At 46.6% G+C, this 18,652-nt stretch overlaps 2 protein-coding genes and 1 long non-coding RNA gene across 3 annotated transcripts in view; 2 read left to right on the forward strand and 1 right to left on the reverse strand.

The window, feature by feature from the left end:
* The window catches only part of syn3 (synapsin III), a 67,147-nt gene that overhangs the window by 22,421 nt on the left and 26,074 nt on the right, over positions 1-18,652 (reverse strand). Inside the window, exons 5-6 of the mRNA XM_019896372.1 lie at positions 11,980-12,136; positions 11,586-11,675 (exon numbers count right to left, since the gene is read on the reverse strand). Coding sequence (XP_019751931.1) covers positions 11,586-11,675; positions 11,980-12,136 — 247 coding nt within the window. The remainder of the gene's footprint in view (positions 1-11,585; positions 11,676-11,979; positions 12,137-18,652) is intronic.
* LOC109531852 (metalloproteinase inhibitor 3) lies at positions 193-11,522 on the forward strand. The gene is made up of 5 exons (XM_019896375.1): positions 193-519; positions 6,560-6,642; positions 7,620-7,731; positions 9,298-9,419; positions 10,369-11,522. The coding sequence occupies exons 1-5, from the start codon at positions 393-395 to the stop codon at positions 10,564-10,566; spliced, it is 642 nt and encodes a 213-aa protein (XP_019751934.1). The 5' UTR covers positions 193-392; the 3' UTR covers positions 10,567-11,522.
* LOC109531857 (uncharacterized) lies at positions 528-2,348 on the forward strand. The gene is made up of 2 exons (XR_002171261.1): positions 528-1,365; positions 1,450-2,348. It is a non-coding gene; the product is annotated as an uncharacterized LOC109531857 (long non-coding RNA).

Genomic DNA, 18,652 nt, shown 5'->3' on the forward strand with positions numbered 1-18,652 from the left:
AAAAGGGGAAAAAAAAAAAAAACAAAGGCTCCCTCCTATTTTTCCCCACATGGCTTTATCCATGACTTGGCCTTTCAAAAAAAAAAGTTCCAGCGCTACTGGTCCGCTCTGACATCACTGTGGGGGGACCCGCCCCCCAGGCTGCAGAAGCTGAGAGGGGGGCGTCACCGCATATCTGCGCGCCGCGCTTATATCTTACGCCAGAGCCGCTTTCAGCCATCAGAGTGGAGAGACGCTCCAAGCGGAGAGAGAAAGCGGGAGAGACACGCACCCGACGAGACTCGGAACATAAAGCGCGCAAGCTCCAGCGGATCCACGCGGAGAGCCAACAGCCAGTCGCCAGCAGCACTACGCGGGGTGTGTGTGTGGGAAAAAAAAAAACTAGAAGAGCGATGCAGTTGCTGTACCACCACCTGCTCAGCCTGCTGCTCGTCAGCAGCCTGCAGCTTCACCAGCTCACCGAGGGCTGCTCGTGCGCCCTGACGCACCCGCAGGACGCGTACTGCAACTCCGACATAGGTGAGGAAATGAACCGTCGCGGCCCATCGCACACGATGCCTGCACTGAAACACTCGTGGACACGGCGACAAGCTTGTCGCCGTTTCCCCTCACAACTAATTAAAAGGCGCGTACATATCCGCCGCTTGTAATACAACGCAGACTATTTTGGGGGAGCGCTGAGTACGAAATTGATGGCCGAGCACTAAAAACAGCTTCGCGTCAGCTCCAAAGGGACTTAAGGAGAGTTTCCGACAGAGCTGCCAAGCTTTTTTATCCACTTGGGCAGCATCTGAATGTTTTGATGCACTTCAGGGAAAACAGCTACGTGGATCATAAATGCGTCATGCAGGTCATGATTTTTTTTTTGTAATTTATGAATTGAGACAGTCCTTGTGTCAGGCTTGGTTTGTGCAACGCATTAAGAGACGTACATTCATTCATATAGATTAGCGGCGACTAACCCGTTCAGACAACGATCGAGCCGGGCAAACATCCCACATGCGGAATGAGCGCACTCGCAAGGCACCGCTGTCTCCGTCAGCTCCGTGTTAGCCAATTTCCCCGCCGTCCGTGTCGGCCCGACATCGCATGACCTCGTGAGTTGGATCGGAGAGATTGCAAGATCACACGAAAACGGGAGGGGGGGGGGGGGGGGGGGGGAGAAACACGTGAGAAATGCGCCGTGAGCACAGAGCCGCTCTCCTCGCGGATACACACAATGCTGCGTGTCATTGGTGCTCGCATCAGCTGACGCTCACGTCGCAACTATCAGAAGGGGATTCATTTGACATTTAAACAGAGCCGTGAAGGCCTCGTATCGTCAATCCTGCAACAGGCTTGGATGGAGTGAGGGAAAAAAAAAAAGTATTGGGAGCAGGACGGAGTCTGAATCTGGAACTGACATATCAATCCTGCAACAGGCTTGGATGGAGTGAGGAAAAAAAAAAGTACTGGGAGCAGGACGGAGTCTGAATCTGGAACTGACATCAATGCAGTGATCAATTATGAGGCACAAAACTCGGATTTCCAAGTTGGGGATGTTTTCAACCTGGATTTCAAAGCATTAAGACTAAAAAAGCATTGACTTCACTTCTATTAGCAGCTGACTTCCATTCACGTGCAGCATAACAGCAAAATGCTGCTGCATCATGTGCGCTCGGACCTCTTGGCTCCACCGACTGCAGGCCTCAGACCCCGGCTGGGTTTCTATTCCATTCGCATATCTTTAATATATTCATGGACCCAAAGCATTCCGTGATTTATAGACCAGTAGTAGAACGATTAAAATCTATCCGACAGCTGACTGGGAGCCAGCGTAAAGCCTTTCGGACTGGAGTAACGACTGTTCTGATCCGAGCTGCAGCTGTTTGATGCTCCTTCGAGGGAGTCCAGTCAGAAGGCACTCCCAAAAAGACTTTTCATTGAAATAAACTGGTTGTTTGTTGGTTTTAGACAATGGCACAACGCATTATTTGAGCTTTTGGAATTTGGAGACATAGCCATGCTGGCCAACATTGGCGCGACGAAGAATTTGACCCCTGGTTAGCATATGACACGTCATCTGACACAGCTGCAGTGTTTACGCAAACCTCACGTTTACTGACAGGTCAGGATGTCGAAGACGGTTTGCATGCGCCACTCCTGCTTGTTCAAAACGGGAGTCGGTGGCAAAAACGTCGCGGTTAGAGACGCTAATGCGGCGAGGGAGGAACGTTCTACTTCCGACTGTCAACATCAAAGGTGACAGGCCTGAACCTTCCCGATTTTACAAGCTGAACACTCCAGTTCAAAGCCTTTCGCTCTTGTTTTTTTTGGCCTTGACCCACAATCGCCCGCAGCCACTTGATTCGCTGAATCTCAGTTCGGGTTGGAAATTGGGTTGACGCAGTTTGGTTCTTGTCTCGTCGTGCTTACTTGAACTGCGGCGTGAATCTTTTGGCTTCGAGCACATCCGACGAGAACATTTGAATTCGCACAGGAGTGAAACCGTGTGGCCGTTGTGTTCTCTGGGTTGTCAGGCCTGTCAGTTTTCCGACGACGCACCTGACCTTCTGCTTTGACGGACCGAGTCGGCAGCCATATTATCGGATGACTGGGGTAAAAGCCATTCACGAGGGGAAGAGAGCAGCAGTTGTTGCAAAGCCCCCCTGAAAGCAAGATTAGAGGCCTGGCAGCAAACTTTGACCCTTGCGATTTAATTAATAATGTTCTATCGCCATGTTCGTTCCCAAGCCCCTGGGGGCGTGACGGCAGCAAACCTACACATGTGCCTTGAACCGGGTCAGTTGCAGGGGGATTAGCGTGAGACGTATTTTTGCTTGGTGCGGGATTGCCGGTCAGGCACCGAGAGTAACAGTTCCTGCCCTGCACTGTTTTGTTTTTTTTTGGTGTGTGTGTATAGTGGCCCTTTGTCAAGCAAGTCGTGCCTGGTGGCTTTAAAACTTTGCGTAACCCGGGGGCTTAGTGACCATGGTCCTGCAGAAATCGAGCCCTGCTGTGAAGAGTAAGCCGCGGATTTGTTTTTTTTCGAAAACAACTACAGGAGAATCTTGACTCCTCCTCGACATACCGAGTCGACGTCATTCGCCAGCCACGGCTGAGATGTTCGCACCCTTGGCCGAGCGTATCGGATGCGCCACTCGTCACCCCCCACCCCACATCCCTTTGTGATGACCACAAGGCTGCTCGGGGGTGTCATGATTTCAAACGCCAACAGTGACTCAACGCACAGGAATTAATATGTAGTGACTGGTCTCGAACCCGAGCGTCTTCACATTCAAGAGGACATAATGCCATTATTTAATTAGACTGACTTTTGCCTTTACACTGACCCAGATAGGAGACAGATGAAGCCAAAAATCAAACAAAGATATTCGTACAATGATTCCAAGTGTCCACCTAACCTAAAAATGACAGTTTTAGTCAAAAATAACTTGCCTCGAACCTGAATCGAGAGTACATTTTTTTCCCTCCTCCATTTGACACAAACCTCTACAGCAAGGATTCATTTCCAGTGTTTATTTTTGAGCGTGGTAGCCTGTGCGTCCTGAGAACTCCTCTTCCGCCCACTCGCCTCCCCAAACCCTGGACCGCTTTCTTGCGCCGGCGCCCGCCTCACTCCTCGCTTTTATTTCCTCCCCCGCAGTCACACATATACCCACAAATGACTAACCGCGTTCGTCGGCCGCGTAGTACGTTGGCCGAAATGAATGTTTAACTCAATTACAGGCTCGCTTTAAGATGAAGCATTTGCGCGGCGCTCGTGTGGGAACCGAGAGAAATCCATTCGCTCGACAGACCCCCGGTTACCTTCTCTTAGGACGGAAAAGCCTCCCGCTGATAAAAATTGGCGTCGCCTCCTCTGCTTAGGATGAATGGTTGTCACAGCTGCGGTGTTTCATAAATGGGTTTGAGTTTGACGTAAACGTAGTTTGTTGAACGGAGGCGGAGGTCAGCTAGTCACAGAAATCATCCGTTCCCCAGAGCAGCGTAGGCCCTTTGCGCATTCCACGGGATGATGGCACCGCCGCCGATCGATTAGTGGCTGCCGTCCAGAACAAAAGGGGTCCGATCTGGATGTACTTGAGTTAAAGGTCAAGCGGAAAGGAAACTTGGCCAATCATCTTTTGAGTAATATTTGCAGCTAAAACTATTTCAAGAATACTTTCATTAGATTTTTTTTATTTATGTACGTAACCCACCCAGATTCACAGTTAGACCCAAAGCAACGCGCTGAACAACGAAAATGTTTTTGTTTGGCAATGTCCGGCGAGTGACGTCATTTACAGAACGCCGAGTGCAAACGGTTGTTTCAGTGGCCATAAAGAAAAGAATAGGGTGCATAAATGGGGCGGAAAATTCAAACGATACAGTTTCGTCCTCGCAAAACGAGGGGAATTTCATGCCGGTGTCGACGGACGTGCTTTGTTAGAATCACTTCGAAGACCTCTGCTTTCTCAACCCCCCCCCCCAAAAAAAAGATGCTCATCAATGAATAACTGGCCGCTGTTCATGAAAACATTCGATTCAAAGTATTATATTAGTACATGGATGTAATCCTGTACAAAAATATTTCAAACTATATGAGTACATGGATGAAATCATCTTTCATGGTTAGCAACTAACGTAGCACATTTGACAATAAAGTTCACATGAACATGAACAAAATGGCCGACAAAGCAACAGTAACTCCCGTAGCAATGACAATGGAGGACACAAAACTGACGATAACGCGTGCTATCAACGCTAGTGGGAATAGAGGGCTCCGTCCTTTTAGCAATTACCCGGCAATTGCCGCCGGTAGTGCATTGTGGGTAATTGCTATAAGGACGGAGCCCTCTATACATGGACCAAATCGGTAATCCCATCGTGCGCAATTTACAGCATGGCACAGCATCGAAAACGCAAACAATAAGGCTAGGCTAATAGCCGCGGCCGATTTAGCTTTTTGTTCCACCAATCCCGATGGGTCTCGTAATTTTACTCCATGTCCGGCTGTTCAGGCACAACATTTTCCGCATCCTGAGTATCTGGTTGTTGGCAAGATGTATGGTCCAACAAGAAATTAAATAAATTTGTTCCCATGCTTTTTTTTTATTTTTTTTTATGTGTTTTGTTTCATTACTTGTGACGTAAAAATATCGGATTTGGGATTTTCTAAAATGACTTCACAGTTGACCTTTAAATCATCTGGTCCCTTTAAAAACTGGCTTAAGTAGGACTCCTGAGGACTGGTTTTGGGGTTAAGAGTTGTGTAAGAAAACAAGAACTTAAGGGGGGGGGGGTAAAGTAACAGAGGCAAAAGGAATCTTGTTATATCTGCACATTCCTCTTTAATTGGCCTTTGGTTCCGAGGGTAATTAGTCAGGAAAAGGTCTGTCGAATAGCACTTGGTTACGTCTTGCAGCGCTAAAGTAAGTAATGGCGCAAAAATTCACTTGGACTTGACGATTGCAGCATTCTCGTATCCTAACCTTTCTGAACGAGTTTCGATTCCACAACTAAAACCGGCAATTTGTGTCACAAAAAGGTATCAGGCCCCCGCGGCTTTCACGGCAACCGAAATCCCAGTTTTATGATCCGAATGTTTTGGTTTCTCCACCTAGGCCTTGAGAATAAACATTGGGAACAGTTAACAGCTAACAGGTGGTTCTGCTGTTACGGCGACAGATCCAAATACAGACCCGGTTTCAGGTTCGCTTTCGTCTCACATCGGGATCTTCATTATCTTGCGATTGCTTCCTTTTCGGGGTTTCATTTCTATCCCCGTTTCCGTTTGCTCGGAGGTATTTCGCTCAGAGAAATCCAGGCCAAGGAGGCCGGATGCCGTCTTTCAGCAGGAATGAAAAGGTTCCTCACCTTTTCACCTCCCTTTTCTGGGGAATGCGAACCCCTAAAGAATGTTAGAAGGAAATTCCACGGGGGGAAGATAACAAGCACGGTCAGTGTAAGTTGTGTCTGCGGCTGCCGGGACTCTTGGCAGCAGGTGAACTTCATAGAGTACTGATCTCTTATGCGGGGCCCGCAGGGTCTGCTCGGGCTCAATTTATTGGCGCAAATCGTCCACAATAAGCCCGCTTGCTTCTACGCGAGGGGAAAGCAAACAAATCACTGTCGGAAAAGAGCGTTTACATGGGGGTCCTACGTCCAGATAAGATCTTTTTGAAGTCCCTCATCCCAATATAGAAGGCCGACTGCTTTCGCAGGACTCGCACTCCAAATTATCTGCTGCTCCGAGTGAGTTTGTTTTACGATTATCGACTGGATGGATAAATAAAACTCCAAATGTCCCTTTCGCGTTTCCGCCCCGTTCGCCCTGCTTGGCAACCAGCAGCAATGCAGAAAATCGGATAAACGGATTAACCGTAGTGCCAACCCGGGGTCCTGAAATTGGTATTTATCGGTCCTTTTTAATGCCTCCTTACCAGGGCCAAGGCGCTATGTTTGCGTGATGCTCAAAGTTGGACGCATGATGGAATGTGACAGTTTGTCGGGATCAGCGGCAAAAGTTGTTGACTAGGTGCTGCCTCTCTCTCTCTCTTTCTCTCTCTCTCTGCAGTCATTCGCGCCAAAGTGGTCGGCAAGAAGCTCCTTCGAGATGGACCTTTCGGAACGATGCGCTACGCTGTCAAGCAGATGAAGGTGACTCTTTCTTCGTTTCGTTAAATGGCAATAGCTCTTGGCACAACGTCATTTTTGGATGGAAACGTCACCGTTGGACCACGGTCAATTTAAGGTCCGGTGAAACGCCGTTGCCGGATGGCTGGAAAAGCGAGTCGCTTCGATATTCTTACATAACGCCGCATATTTCTCAGAGATGCTGACATCAGCCCGATGCTTAGACAGGAGCCAGGCTGCGGGATTATGGGGCTCTGGCGGCATTACATCTCGGCCAAAACTCTCACGTAAACATTCCAATCGTTCTTCACGGCAACACTGACGAAAGGCATCAACAATTCGATTGCATTTTTTATTTTATTTTTTTTTTGACAGGGCATGTTGACCTCCTGGTTTATTTATTTGGATTCTCGTTTGCTGATTTTTTATTTATTTATTTATTTATTTTTTACTGGAAACACAGGTTTTCCACGCGGGGTTGATTGAGCATGAAATTCTTTCCAAATTTAAACAAATCCGATGAGAAAAATGCTATCCAGAAGCCCCCCCTACCCCCCTCGCCCCAATTTATGGGCTTAAGTAACAGTTTGTTCTGGGAGCAGTAAATCTAAACATGGATTTCCTGTTGTTCCCAGACAAATAAATTGCGCCACGGAAAAGCCGACAGTTCTCAGAGCAAAACGCCGACTCCGCATACCTGCGCTAAATAGAGAGAGCCGGGGGTCCCGCGTTGAATATCGGGACGGCTTTGCCGACGCGGCATCAAAGTCGAAGCACATTACGCGACATAATCGTGTTATCTCTGATTTGGTTAGGGCAGAGCACTAATACTGCTTTCTCCCACGAGGCATTCCTGAAGGAATGTCATCTGATAAAGCCGACATGCTTAATTTCGTACCGGATTATTTATGTGGAGGCAAACTAAAAGGCGCAGTGGCAGGGAGAGGATACAGCGCGGCGATGAAATGTTGAGCTCACGCTTCACTTCTCGTGTCTTCCAGATGTACAAAGGCTTCGAAAAAATCCAGCATGTGCAGCATATCTACACGGACGCTTCGGAGAGCTTATGCGGTGTCAAGTTTGACATCAACAAGTATCAGTACCTGATCACAGGTGAGTTACATCAAAAAAATGTCGAGATTGCACAACTATTGCCGGAGTAATCTCGAAAGCTTTTGCACGCCGGATAATTGGAGCGACGCGACGTTGGGCAAAAGTGTTGAGAAACATTGAAATGAAATATCGAGGCTTAGCGTAAGCTCCTTAGTTAGCACGAAAGCTGAATTCTTCCGACGAATTACACAATTTCATGCCGGGAACGGTTTTAGAAAAGCGCCGAGCGAGGGCCATCCGGATTTGATTGCGGAAAATCTCACGACGTCCACCAACACCGACAGCAGCTCGAGCAAAAATTGTGTTGACATTTTTCTTCTTTTTCTTCATTTTTTTTTCTTATTCAGCGGCCCAATGTAGTGCATTTGCATAAAACATGCCAATCACACCAAGTCGATGAAGAAACAATTTCCTCGAAGGACTTTTGGGAGCAAGATGCTTTACTCTCCAAAGCCAACTCCAAAATCCACGACCCTGAGCGCATAGCGGCGAAAGCCGCACGACCGTTTTCGCCTAACAACTTGTAATTACAAGCGAGCAGGAAACAACTGGCTTCCAACAAGGCCATTTCATGAGTTGCGATTTCCAACAGAAGTGCAGTTTACTTTGGACCCCGCGGTGCTTGGCATACGGAACCGACGCTAAGCTCGGACCTGAAAATACCGTCGCTGCATCTCGTGGTGCTGGTGAACAAGCTCGGGGGGTTGCCAGGGTGAATGGCGGCTCTGTTTTTCCCGGCTCGGGTGCGAGTGACATCACCGCAGCTCTCGGGGCATCTATAATTAGTCCCGCATAGGATCAGAGGCGATTTAAACGCACAGGCATGTGAGAGCGGCGTTTTCCGCTTTCTTTGATGGCTTCGGTATTTCAGGAACATGTCTCACACTTGACACAATGTCAGAAGCGGGCAAGCCATTCCATTAACCCCTTGCGGGATGGATGCGGCACGAGCTGGAGGTTCACAGGGATGGAAGGGGGAAAAAAAATGTACTCGCAGGGGAGGCTGTCAAATTCCAAAACGTGGTGGAGGGAACGTACGGTGACAAATCCCGATGTTCCAGAGTGCTCGCGGGTTGCCGTAGAAGCACCTGTCTCAGGAGTCAGTAAGCCGCAAACAGACCACAGAGCCCGAAATAGACGCACGGTGACCTTTGGGTATTCCTAAATAGGGGTTCCGGTTTAATTGGGCTTATCGTACGAGATTGTCTTACCACGCGCAAATGAATTGTGAAACCTGGGGGCGTTATGTTTACAGAATGGGAAAGGGTCCTCCAAAAAAAAAAAAAAAAATCCAAATTTGCTTGGGATGAAGACGGCATACTGTGCTTTCAGACTCGCTGTCGCCTCGCGTTTAATACTGCGCGGCGAGCTCCCGATTTCCAGCCAGGATTGCGCGTTTCAAAGTAGCGCCTTCACTTTCATCATCTAATCAGCACACGCCCACCGAGACTCATCCACAATGATTAAGAATGAAACAGTGTCTGCGTAACCATTTTTTTGGGGGAAAGTCGGACTTCTTATCGACAAACAGTAACCGACCGACGTCCTCGGCTTGTATTTCACCAGGGCGGGTGTATGACGGCAAGGTGTACACGGGACTGTGCAACTTCAATGAGCGGTGGGAGCGCCTCTCGTTGGCTCAGAAGAAAGGCATCAACCACCGCTACCAGCTGGGCTGCAACTGCAGGGTGAGTGGAAACCAGTTCGCCAACGGCCCGGCAAGGACCTGACGTCTTACGGGTCCTATCGTGAACGAGGAGCACAATTTCCCTCATCGAGGCTGCTATTTTAGGATTCGGAAGCGAAATATCTTGAATAGTCATCAACCCTTTTTCATGCACCCTGTAACATGATCACATGATAAACTGTCCACTGTCGTGACCGCAGTCCCCGAAAGGGTTAAACATTGTCAGGTGCTACCGTGAGCCTTATTTCGGGTTGAATGTAGCATAAACCCGAGTGTGTATCGACTTCCCGCCGATACAAGAATGACCTGGACATCTGCTAACATCATCAGCTAGTAGCCGTGGATCCTCACAAAGACTTCCTTGTTCCCACAACTTTTAAGGAAGCCCCTCCCCCTCCTCTGAAGTATCTCGAAAAAGTCTTTCCACGAAGCCTTCACTGAAGCTCAAACATCACCAAAGTTGTTAAATGCCCCTTGCTTGGCAGTGCGGCGGAGAAAGTGTTTTTCTTCCACTTATTTAAAATGACTCCCAAGCAGGAAGTTGAACATCTCGGAGGCGCGGAGGGGGGGGAATCTCTCCGCAACTTTGAAACACCTCAAACTGGGAAGTTGAAATTGGACTTAATTTGTCTCATTCAGATCCAAATAAGCAGCTGGCGTGCGCGGCTTTCTGTCAATCGACGGCGTTTCCTGTTCATTACCTCCTCGAGAGGTTGCACTTTGCGTGAATCTTCCGTTTTGTTTTCAAGCGCGCGCGGGGGCTTTTGTGCAAACACCTGGAGGTGAGAGCGTTGAACTGAATCCCTTTGGGAGCGAAACATCAGTTGCCTTAAGCGGTCGGCAAAAGCTCATTTAGCAACGCAGAGCTCAATGAGTCTCATTTATTTTGTGCAAAAAAAAAAAAGTGTATCTTCTTCCTGTAAACTAAACTCCATTTCGCTCCCGTGTAGATCAAGCCCTGCCACTACCTACCCTGCTTCGTGACCTCCAAGACCGAGTGCCTATGGACGGACATGTTGTCCCACTTCGGCTATCCGGGCTACCAGTCCCGACACTACGCCTGCATCCAACAGAAGGAGGGCTACTGCAGCTGGTACCGGGGCGTGAACGCCCGCGACAAAACCGTCGTCAACACAACTGACCCTTGAACCCCCAACCGAGCGAGTCTCGCCTCAACAACAATCAGAACAATGCTTAACTCATTCAGTACCAGCCAATTTTAGACCGAGTCTGAAAAGACGTTTAAAAAACGTCTTTGGGAGTGAATGAGTTTTAAGGGTGCCAAAAAAATAAAATAAAATAAAATTTAAAAAAAGTTATCGCGCCGAGGCACCGCAAAGCTACATGTTGTCCAGCGACGGTGAGATTTTATTTTTGATTGTACATAAGCTATAGAAATGAATTATCCGCTCAAGTGAAACCCCTGTAAAACGTTTATTTATCTGGATCAGATGGTTGATTTGCTGAGGATGTATATATCTCTATATCGATAGCTATATATACATATATTCTGTTCAAAAAAACAAAAACAAAAAAAAACTACTGTCCTAAATGAAGGACAGGCATTTTCAAGTTGAATATCGTGTTGCTGTTTTTTTTTTTTTTTTGTCGCCCCCTCCTCAAAGTATGATCATCATTTCCTCGTCTGGTACTCGTCGCAAACCAATCAACGATATGCAGAGCTTTCAGATATTTTTCTGTTTTCAATCTTTTTTTTTTTTTTTGGTATGGAATCATTTCAAATGAACACATACAGAATATAACCGTTTTTTTTTTTCTTTCCAGAGCAGTACCTTCAGTTCATTCCAATAAAAAGTGATCGACACGCAATCGCCTCGGGATTGGAAGAACTACGGCTATCGCCCGATGATCCCGACTATTCATTCTAACGCGGACTAAATTGGCGATAGGGCATTTTCTCCCGACTGAGGTGTTTTGCGTGTCCTATTCTGTGGTTCGCGTTTGTGTAAATATACATTCTTGAGTTTGATCCTGATGACGAAAAAAAAAAAAAAATCCAATCAAGGAAACTGTGTACATGTGTCAAACGCCGTTTCCTGTATAGCTATTTTATATTTTTATAATAAAGATTGAATGAATATGAGTTGGTGTGCATGTGCTTTTTTTTTTCCCGCCCTCATAAAAATAATAACAAGAGGGCACTTACCATTTGCATGTGGTTGGCATGGAAGGTTTGTTCATTCAGGGGGAATTTCTCCGCACCGAGGGAGTGGTAGATCCTTATCATCTGAGAGAACTGGAAGGCAAGGGAGAAACTGTCTTAGTTAAGCACGCGCATCTTTCAAAAGCAAGCAGACTGCATGAAGCTGCGTCTTTTTTTTTTTCCCCCCTCACTGCAGCATTGTGAATCGCTCAACTGCAGAATGAGTCATAATACGAGAGTCTCTGGAGGTCACCTGCCTCGCCAGCGCCAGAGACAGGTGTTACAGCTCCATTCCAAAGCCCAAACAAAATCAACCGCCATGGGAGGGGAGAGGGTGGGAGGAAGTCGCAACACCCCCAGCGGGGGTGGTTCGAGGAGAGCTCAATAACGGACTTACCACCCAAGGCTTGCTGCAGAAGTTGTAGATGGAGAAGACGGAGTTGATGCTCGGCACGCCGCCGAAATGCAAGCCGATGACGAGGTTCCTGAAGTCCTCTCCGGGGACCATGCTGTAGGCATGCTGGCGAATTAGGACAAAGTCCGGTTTGAAGGACCTGAACACAAATCCACACAAAACCAGTCAATATTGATTGTTTTTTTTTTTGGTTTTTTTTTTTTTTTTTTTTAATAACTTTCCTGTTTTAAACTTCTGTCTCGTCTTCACATGTTTCAAATTGACGTCTCTGCCGTGGTGGCTCGGTCCGGGGCAGCAGCTCTGTCAGCACATTAACGGGGCTGCATCTGGACCCCGCGTGCGTCCACGCTCGGGAGCTCGATTATTTCCCAGCTGTGTCGGGTGAAGAAATACCCCAGAGAGCGCCTAATCTTTCAGGACTATCTATCCAATTAACACAACCTAATCCTTCCTTCACAAATTGTTCTGGGCCAGGGGCCAAGTAGCCCGTCGGGTCCCTGTGTTGAAACGGCACCCATTTCAAATCGCTTTTGGCTGCGGTCAAAAGTCTTTTTCGGCACAGGTCATACACAACTCCGCGGGGATTTTAGTGGATACGAAAATAAAACAAACCTACTGGTTGTGATAAACAAGCTTGACCCACCGGAATGTCACAAACTCACACTTTGGATGCCACACGACATGTTGTTATAACTTCATGAAGAGACGCACTTCATGCAAATATGCGCACGTGGATCAAGAACGTGGTTTCGGGCTGCGGATCGCCACAACCGACGAGCTCTTGAACGTGTTCCGAGACTTCAAGAGCTCTGTTTGACAGGACAGCTCAGAAGAGATCGGTCCTCAGCGGCAGAGTGACTACAGCTGTTCCTCGCAACTGCCGCCGCCGCTGCTCCTGCGGCACTCAGCCGCGGTGGCTGCAAACCTGCTATTTATACTGGATGAAACCGGTCCGTTGGGAACGGGAACCAAAACAGTTTTGAGTGAGGCCACGAGTGCTGCATCATGCAAGCGCCAGCTACCACTGCGACACATGGAGTCTCCACATCAAAGCTTTGCCGACGTAAAAACATGATGCGCCGTTTCTGCGCCAATCATAATATCGTTTTGCATTGCCACCGTGTGGATCCACCGAGTGAAAAGACGACGCAGACCACCGTGAAGCAGTAGGCGACATACCAAGGATCAGGACGGCACCACCACCAACTGCTACAAGTTAGCGTTTTCATCATCAGATTTTTGAGAATTACAGGCACTGGCCTTTGTTACGAAATTGTTCAATCGTCTTGAGATAGCAATAATCTCTGCCAAAACATCTGTGCACGTAAACAAGATTCTGACGGATGACTCATTCTGCCCGCAGAAAATGAACACATCCCAAGAAGCCAGTTCCTGTGTGTGAAGTGGCCGATTGAAGCATCGTTTTGTGGTCCACCGGTCTGAATATAGGACTAGGCGTAATTGCGGCTGCCGCTCCAGGCCCGGCGGCACCAGAGCCATCTGGCAGAGGCTCAAATTCTGAGTGGTTGCCTGGTCAGGCCGGCCCAAGTGCGGGATTGCGGGCAAAGCTCATCTCCATTGTAAAGAGAAATAACCAGAGCGTTTTTTTTTTTTTTCCTCACCTGATGTTTGGGCAGACACGATGTGCCGGTGGGTGAACGTTTTAACAAGGCGTTCCGCGCCAGCAGCAGGAACAAGTAGAAACACATCGTTTTGATGGCATGAAAGCCTGAGCCAACGCTAGCTAGCTAGTTTTTTTTTCTTTTTCTCAGTACAAGCACTGTGAAGGTTTCAGTGCAAGCACTGTCAAAAAACAGTGAAACACAATTTTGATGGCATGAAAGCCTGAGCTAACGCTAGGTAGCTAGTTTTTTTCTTCCTCTCAGTACTTGCACTGTCGAGGTTAGTAAAACAGTGAAACACCATTTTGATGGCATGAAAGCCTGAGCTAACGCTAGCTAGCTTTTCCTTCCTCTCAGTACTAGCACTGTGTAGGTTAGTAAAACAGTGAAACACATCATTTTGATGGCATGAAAGCCTGAGCTAATGCTAGCTAGCTAGTTTTTTCTTCCTCTCAGTACTTGCACTGTCGAGGTTAGTAAAACAGTGAAACACATCATTTTGATGGCATGAAAGCCTGAGCTAATGCTAGCTAGCTAGTTTTTTCTTCCTCTCAGTACTTGCACTGTCGAGGTTAGTAAAACAGTGAAACACATCATTTTGATGGCATGAAAGCCTGAGCTAATGCTAGCTAGCTAGTTTTTTTCTTCCTCTCAGTACTTGCACTTTCGAGGTTAGTAAAACAGTGAAACACATTGTTTTGATGGCATGAAAGCCTGAGCTAACGCTAGCTAGCTAGTTTTTTCTTCCTCTCAGTGCAAGCACTATAAAAGTTAGTAAAACCTCGAAAGTATGTTAGGTACTTTTTTTCTTTTTCTTTTTTCACCTGATGTTGGGGTAGACACGATGTGCCGGTGGGTGAACATTTTAACAAGGCCTTCTGCACCAGCAGCAGTAACAAGTGGAAATAATGGTCGATACAGACTTTGGATCTCGGTGCTGTCAATGTCAAACCATTTTTTTTCGAGGGCTCAAAACATGAAAGAAAATAAATTCAAATACAGCGGGTCCTATCAAACCAGACAGTTCAATGACAAAAACTGAATTCGGAAGTAAAACCAAGATGGGGGGGAGGGATTAACTGTTATGAGATTCAGTCAAACATTTTCCATTCAACTGTTTTATTCCAAAAGCAGAGATGGTGGACAACAAAAGGAAACCAGCTCCTGGCACCCTAAAGCTTGTGTCTGTGAATGGGATTTATTTGCCCTGTAACAAGATGAACCTCTCTGTCTTATTAGGTGTTGAGGCAGCCTCCGGGCAGCCCACTTCCTTCGCTGATTAAAACGGACCTCAAAGAGGGTCAGCGGAAAGGTTTTACGGCTTGTCTTGTGGTATCTATGCGTCTGAATTAGATCTGTGTGGTCCAAAGTGGTAAATCGTCACCTGAGGAAACCAAAGACTGGGAGACTGATCTGTACAGAAAATTACAAGAATCAGACAAGGATCTGCTCATGTAATCCGTCTGCCTCTTTTCAATAGCGCGCTGAAAAAAGAGGGGGAAAAAAAAAAAACAGGCAAGCCGTCGCCGGCCAGCATCGGAAATTAACTTTTAGTGCACCTGCCACCGAGGCCGGGGGAAATCTTTCACACTATGAGGGGAGCGTCCACATTTGATCTCCAAGTGTGGCCAGACAAGTAAATCAACATCATCATCCTTAAAAACAAAACGTTTTTGTTTTTATTTTTTGGCTCTACACTGTTCTGCCACATCCAATAAGTTCGGTGCGAGGCACCTTGATGACTTCTCAAAGTGCCGTAAAAGACCAGCTGAATAAGCACGAATCGATTCCGTTTCATTACGGCGTGGTCTAAGTATCCTCAGACTCACTGATGGCAGTTCTTTACCCGGGACAGTCTTAATTAGCCACTTTAACTGCAATAAAACTTGTGTTTTATTGAATTCTGATGTTTGGGTGAGATAAAAGTTCCACGCTACAGAGCAGAAATACTCCCAACTGCCATTTCCTTTTATGTGGACCAAACGGATATGGCGAGTGTAATTGCGGTGAAACAAGCTCAATAAACAGCAAAAGGTGAGCAATTAATCAACACGTTTTTTTGGAATAAGTGACGGGAGGACGGCGCACGACTCCAAGCGATTCCTGCTTGGTGGCTAATCTTCCTCTGGCCGCTTTGCCATTTGCCTTGCAGCCAGACCAGTGCTCCCGCTGAGCCGAACGGCTTGCTGGAGGTTTTGGCAGCAACGTGTGGAGACTCCAAAGGGCTGACTAAAGCAGTGCCGCAGAGAACAACATTTCATAATGACTCTACCTTGTGGTGTGCTGTTTTGCTGCACACTGCACGCCACGTCGCACTGAGTGGCAACAGCTGATATTTAACACTTTTCCTTGCGGGACATCGGACATGCATGATGGGGGGGGGGGGGGTCAAACAAACAAGCCATTTCACGGCGACAAACACATGTGCAGTGGCCCTGTCCTTCAGAGGGCCGTAAACAAAGCCAAGGTGTTCTTTTCGCATTCTGTGTCCCCAAACCTCCTGACAGGAAAGCAAAGCAAAAGCCACAAGACAATCACAAGGCAAGTAGCTGACAGCTGGCTGATCGGCAGCTTACAAGGGGCAGGACTTAGCGGCATTCAAGTCGGCGAGTATCACTTTCAACAACAGCTCTGACAGGCTGAACGGAAAAAGAAGCTTGTAGGCACCAAAAATGGATATTCTGAGGCTAAACTTTCGAGAAAACTGTCGGTTAATATGAGCAACTCTTGTTCCCATATTACAGATTTTGGGTCTCCCGACATTTAGCAACTGTATTTCCTACTCCTTTGTCAAAATAGTCAAGTTACTTTTTTTCATCCTCCGCAGATGACCTTGACGAAAAGACAACAAAAGTCAACTTTGGTTGAGCTCTTGATGGACTGAGGTCAAGGCTTGAACAGAGGAGCATTAACAATGTGAATCTGATGTTTAAAAATTCCCCACCTCGTCAGGAAAAACACAAACAATTAAGTTACACTTTTTCAGTTGTATTTAGCATTTCTGTTATGCACTTCACAGTGTTAGAAAAGCATTGGGAACACATTATTCTGATGGCGTGAAAACCTGAGCGAACGCTAGCCAGCTAGTTTTTTCTTCTTCTCAGTACTAGTACTATGAAAGTTAGTAAAACAGTGAAAATATTTTGGCAACACATCGTTTTGATGGAATGAAAGCCTGAGCTAACGCGAGCTAGCTAATTTTTTTTTCTTCTTCTCAGTACTAGCACTATGAAGGTTAATAAAACTGTGAAAATATTTTTGGAACACGTTGTTTTGATGGCAGAGAAGCCTGAGCCAACACGAGCTTTTTGTCTTTCTCAACACTAGCAATATGAAGGTTAAATAAACTGTGAAAATACATTGTTTTGATGGTATGAAAGCCAGAGCCAAAGCTAGCTAGCTAGTCTTTTCTTCTTCTCAGTACTAGCACTATCAAAGTTAGTAAAACAGTGAAAATATTTTGGCAACACATAGTTTTGATGGTATGAAAGCCTGAGCTAATGTTAGCTAGCTAGTTTTTTTTTTCTTCGACTTCTCAGTACTAGCACTATGAAAGTTAGCAAAACAGTGAAAATATTTTGGGAATACATTGTTTTGATGGCAGAAAAGCCTGAACCAACATGAGCTAGCTTTTTTCCTCCCTCATGGCACTAGCAATATGAAGATTAGTAAAACTGAAAATATTTTGGGAACAAATTATTTTGATGGCCTAAAAGGCTGAGCTAATGCTAGCTAGCTTTTTTTTCCTTCTCAATACAAGCACTATAAGAATTAGTAAAACCACAAAAATATGTTGGATACTTTTACTAGTCTGAAGTATATGTACCTCTACTTAAGTAGATCATGTGAATACTTTGCCACCTTTACTTCTTGCCACATGTCAAGTTTGGGTGCGTGGCCTGCAAAGAACTCCCCCTCTTCTAAAGTCATGTTAGGTTTGAGATCCGTCGTCCACTCAACCGCAGGATGGCTTGCAGTAATAACGTTTCGGAGGAATCATCATCAATGCACAAAATGAGTTTGTCCAACATGCCGTATTTATGAGCACGATCTCAAAACTAATACTGCCGATAGCCTTCAGCTCCGCCTTGTGTTGGGCGCTAAATCGGGAGCAAAATCAAGCCAGGATGGCTTAGGAATGAGACATTCATTTCCTGTCTCTGTGGTCAAGTCATGCCTAAAACTTAACTAAATATAGAGGTAGACACGAGGAGTCCAAGTGGAGTGGTTTAACACTTTTCAAATGCAAGCTGGGACCGTCTTGAATGTATAAATCACCTTTTGGGTATTGTGCGCTAAATCTGCTGACGCACTTGTGTTTCGACCTTGTCTGCAGACTGAAAGTCAAAGGTGGCAACAGTGTTAAGAAGCATGCAAACGCAAAGGCATGGCTATATTATTTGGTGTTAAAGTTCAAGACCTCTGAACATTCCGTCCGTCGCAGCCACCGAGAAATATGCAGGAGGAATGGTGTTTTTGTTTGTGTGTGGAGAAATTACAGTTTTGACTTTGACTCTATCCGTTGACGTTCTAACAACATTCCTCCGGCCGTGAATAAAACGCTCTGCTATCAAAGAGCGACTTTGTATAGGCACATAATCTGTGACAAAAGCATCATCAAGGTTGTCGGGGATTGGTTTGCATTTTGGGGGTGGGTTGGTGGTGGGTTGGGTGGGGGGGTGGTTTCATTGTGCTTTTGGGCTTGGAACTTCCATTTAGAGGACGTTTGTTTGTCAGGCCACTCGGTGCTATTCGTAGACAAGGGCAGAGTCATAAAACCGCAACTGTTTGACAATGAGGGCCATTGCAAGCGAATAAGGCGCCAGTCACGCCATCTGCATCCAATTTGGCTCCTCTATCATGACAGCGATAACGCCGAAATTATGCAACCCGCACACGCACAACAATAACCTCAATGTCAATTTCCGACGAGGGCAGAACGACACTAGCCGAGCGCGAGCTTTGAGTTTGCGATTATTCTTGCTCGAGTCCGCGCACGCTCAATTGGTTCCTCGACTTTCAACGCTGATAAG

Source organism: Hippocampus comes, unplaced genomic scaffold, assembly GCF_001891065.2.
Source record: "Hippocampus comes isolate QL1 unplaced genomic scaffold, H_comes_QL1_v1.1 scaffold196, whole genome shotgun sequence".
Taxonomy (NCBI): Eukaryota; Metazoa; Chordata; class Actinopteri; order Syngnathiformes; family Syngnathidae; genus Hippocampus; species Hippocampus comes.

Excerpts from the sequence above, each read along its gene's own strand:
- LOC109531852 (XM_019896375.1), top strand. The coding sequence starts at position 393 with ATGCAGTTGCTGTACCACCACCTGCTCAGCCTGCTGCTCGTCAGCAGC. Across the intron at positions 520-6,559 it reads GTACTGCAACTCCGACATAG|TCATTCGCGCCAAAGTGGTC; the intron begins GTGAGGAAATGA and ends CTCTCTCTGCAG. Across the intron at positions 6,643-7,619 it reads ACGCTGTCAAGCAGATGAAG|ATGTACAAAGGCTTCGAAAA; the intron begins GTGACTCTTTCT and ends CGTGTCTTCCAG.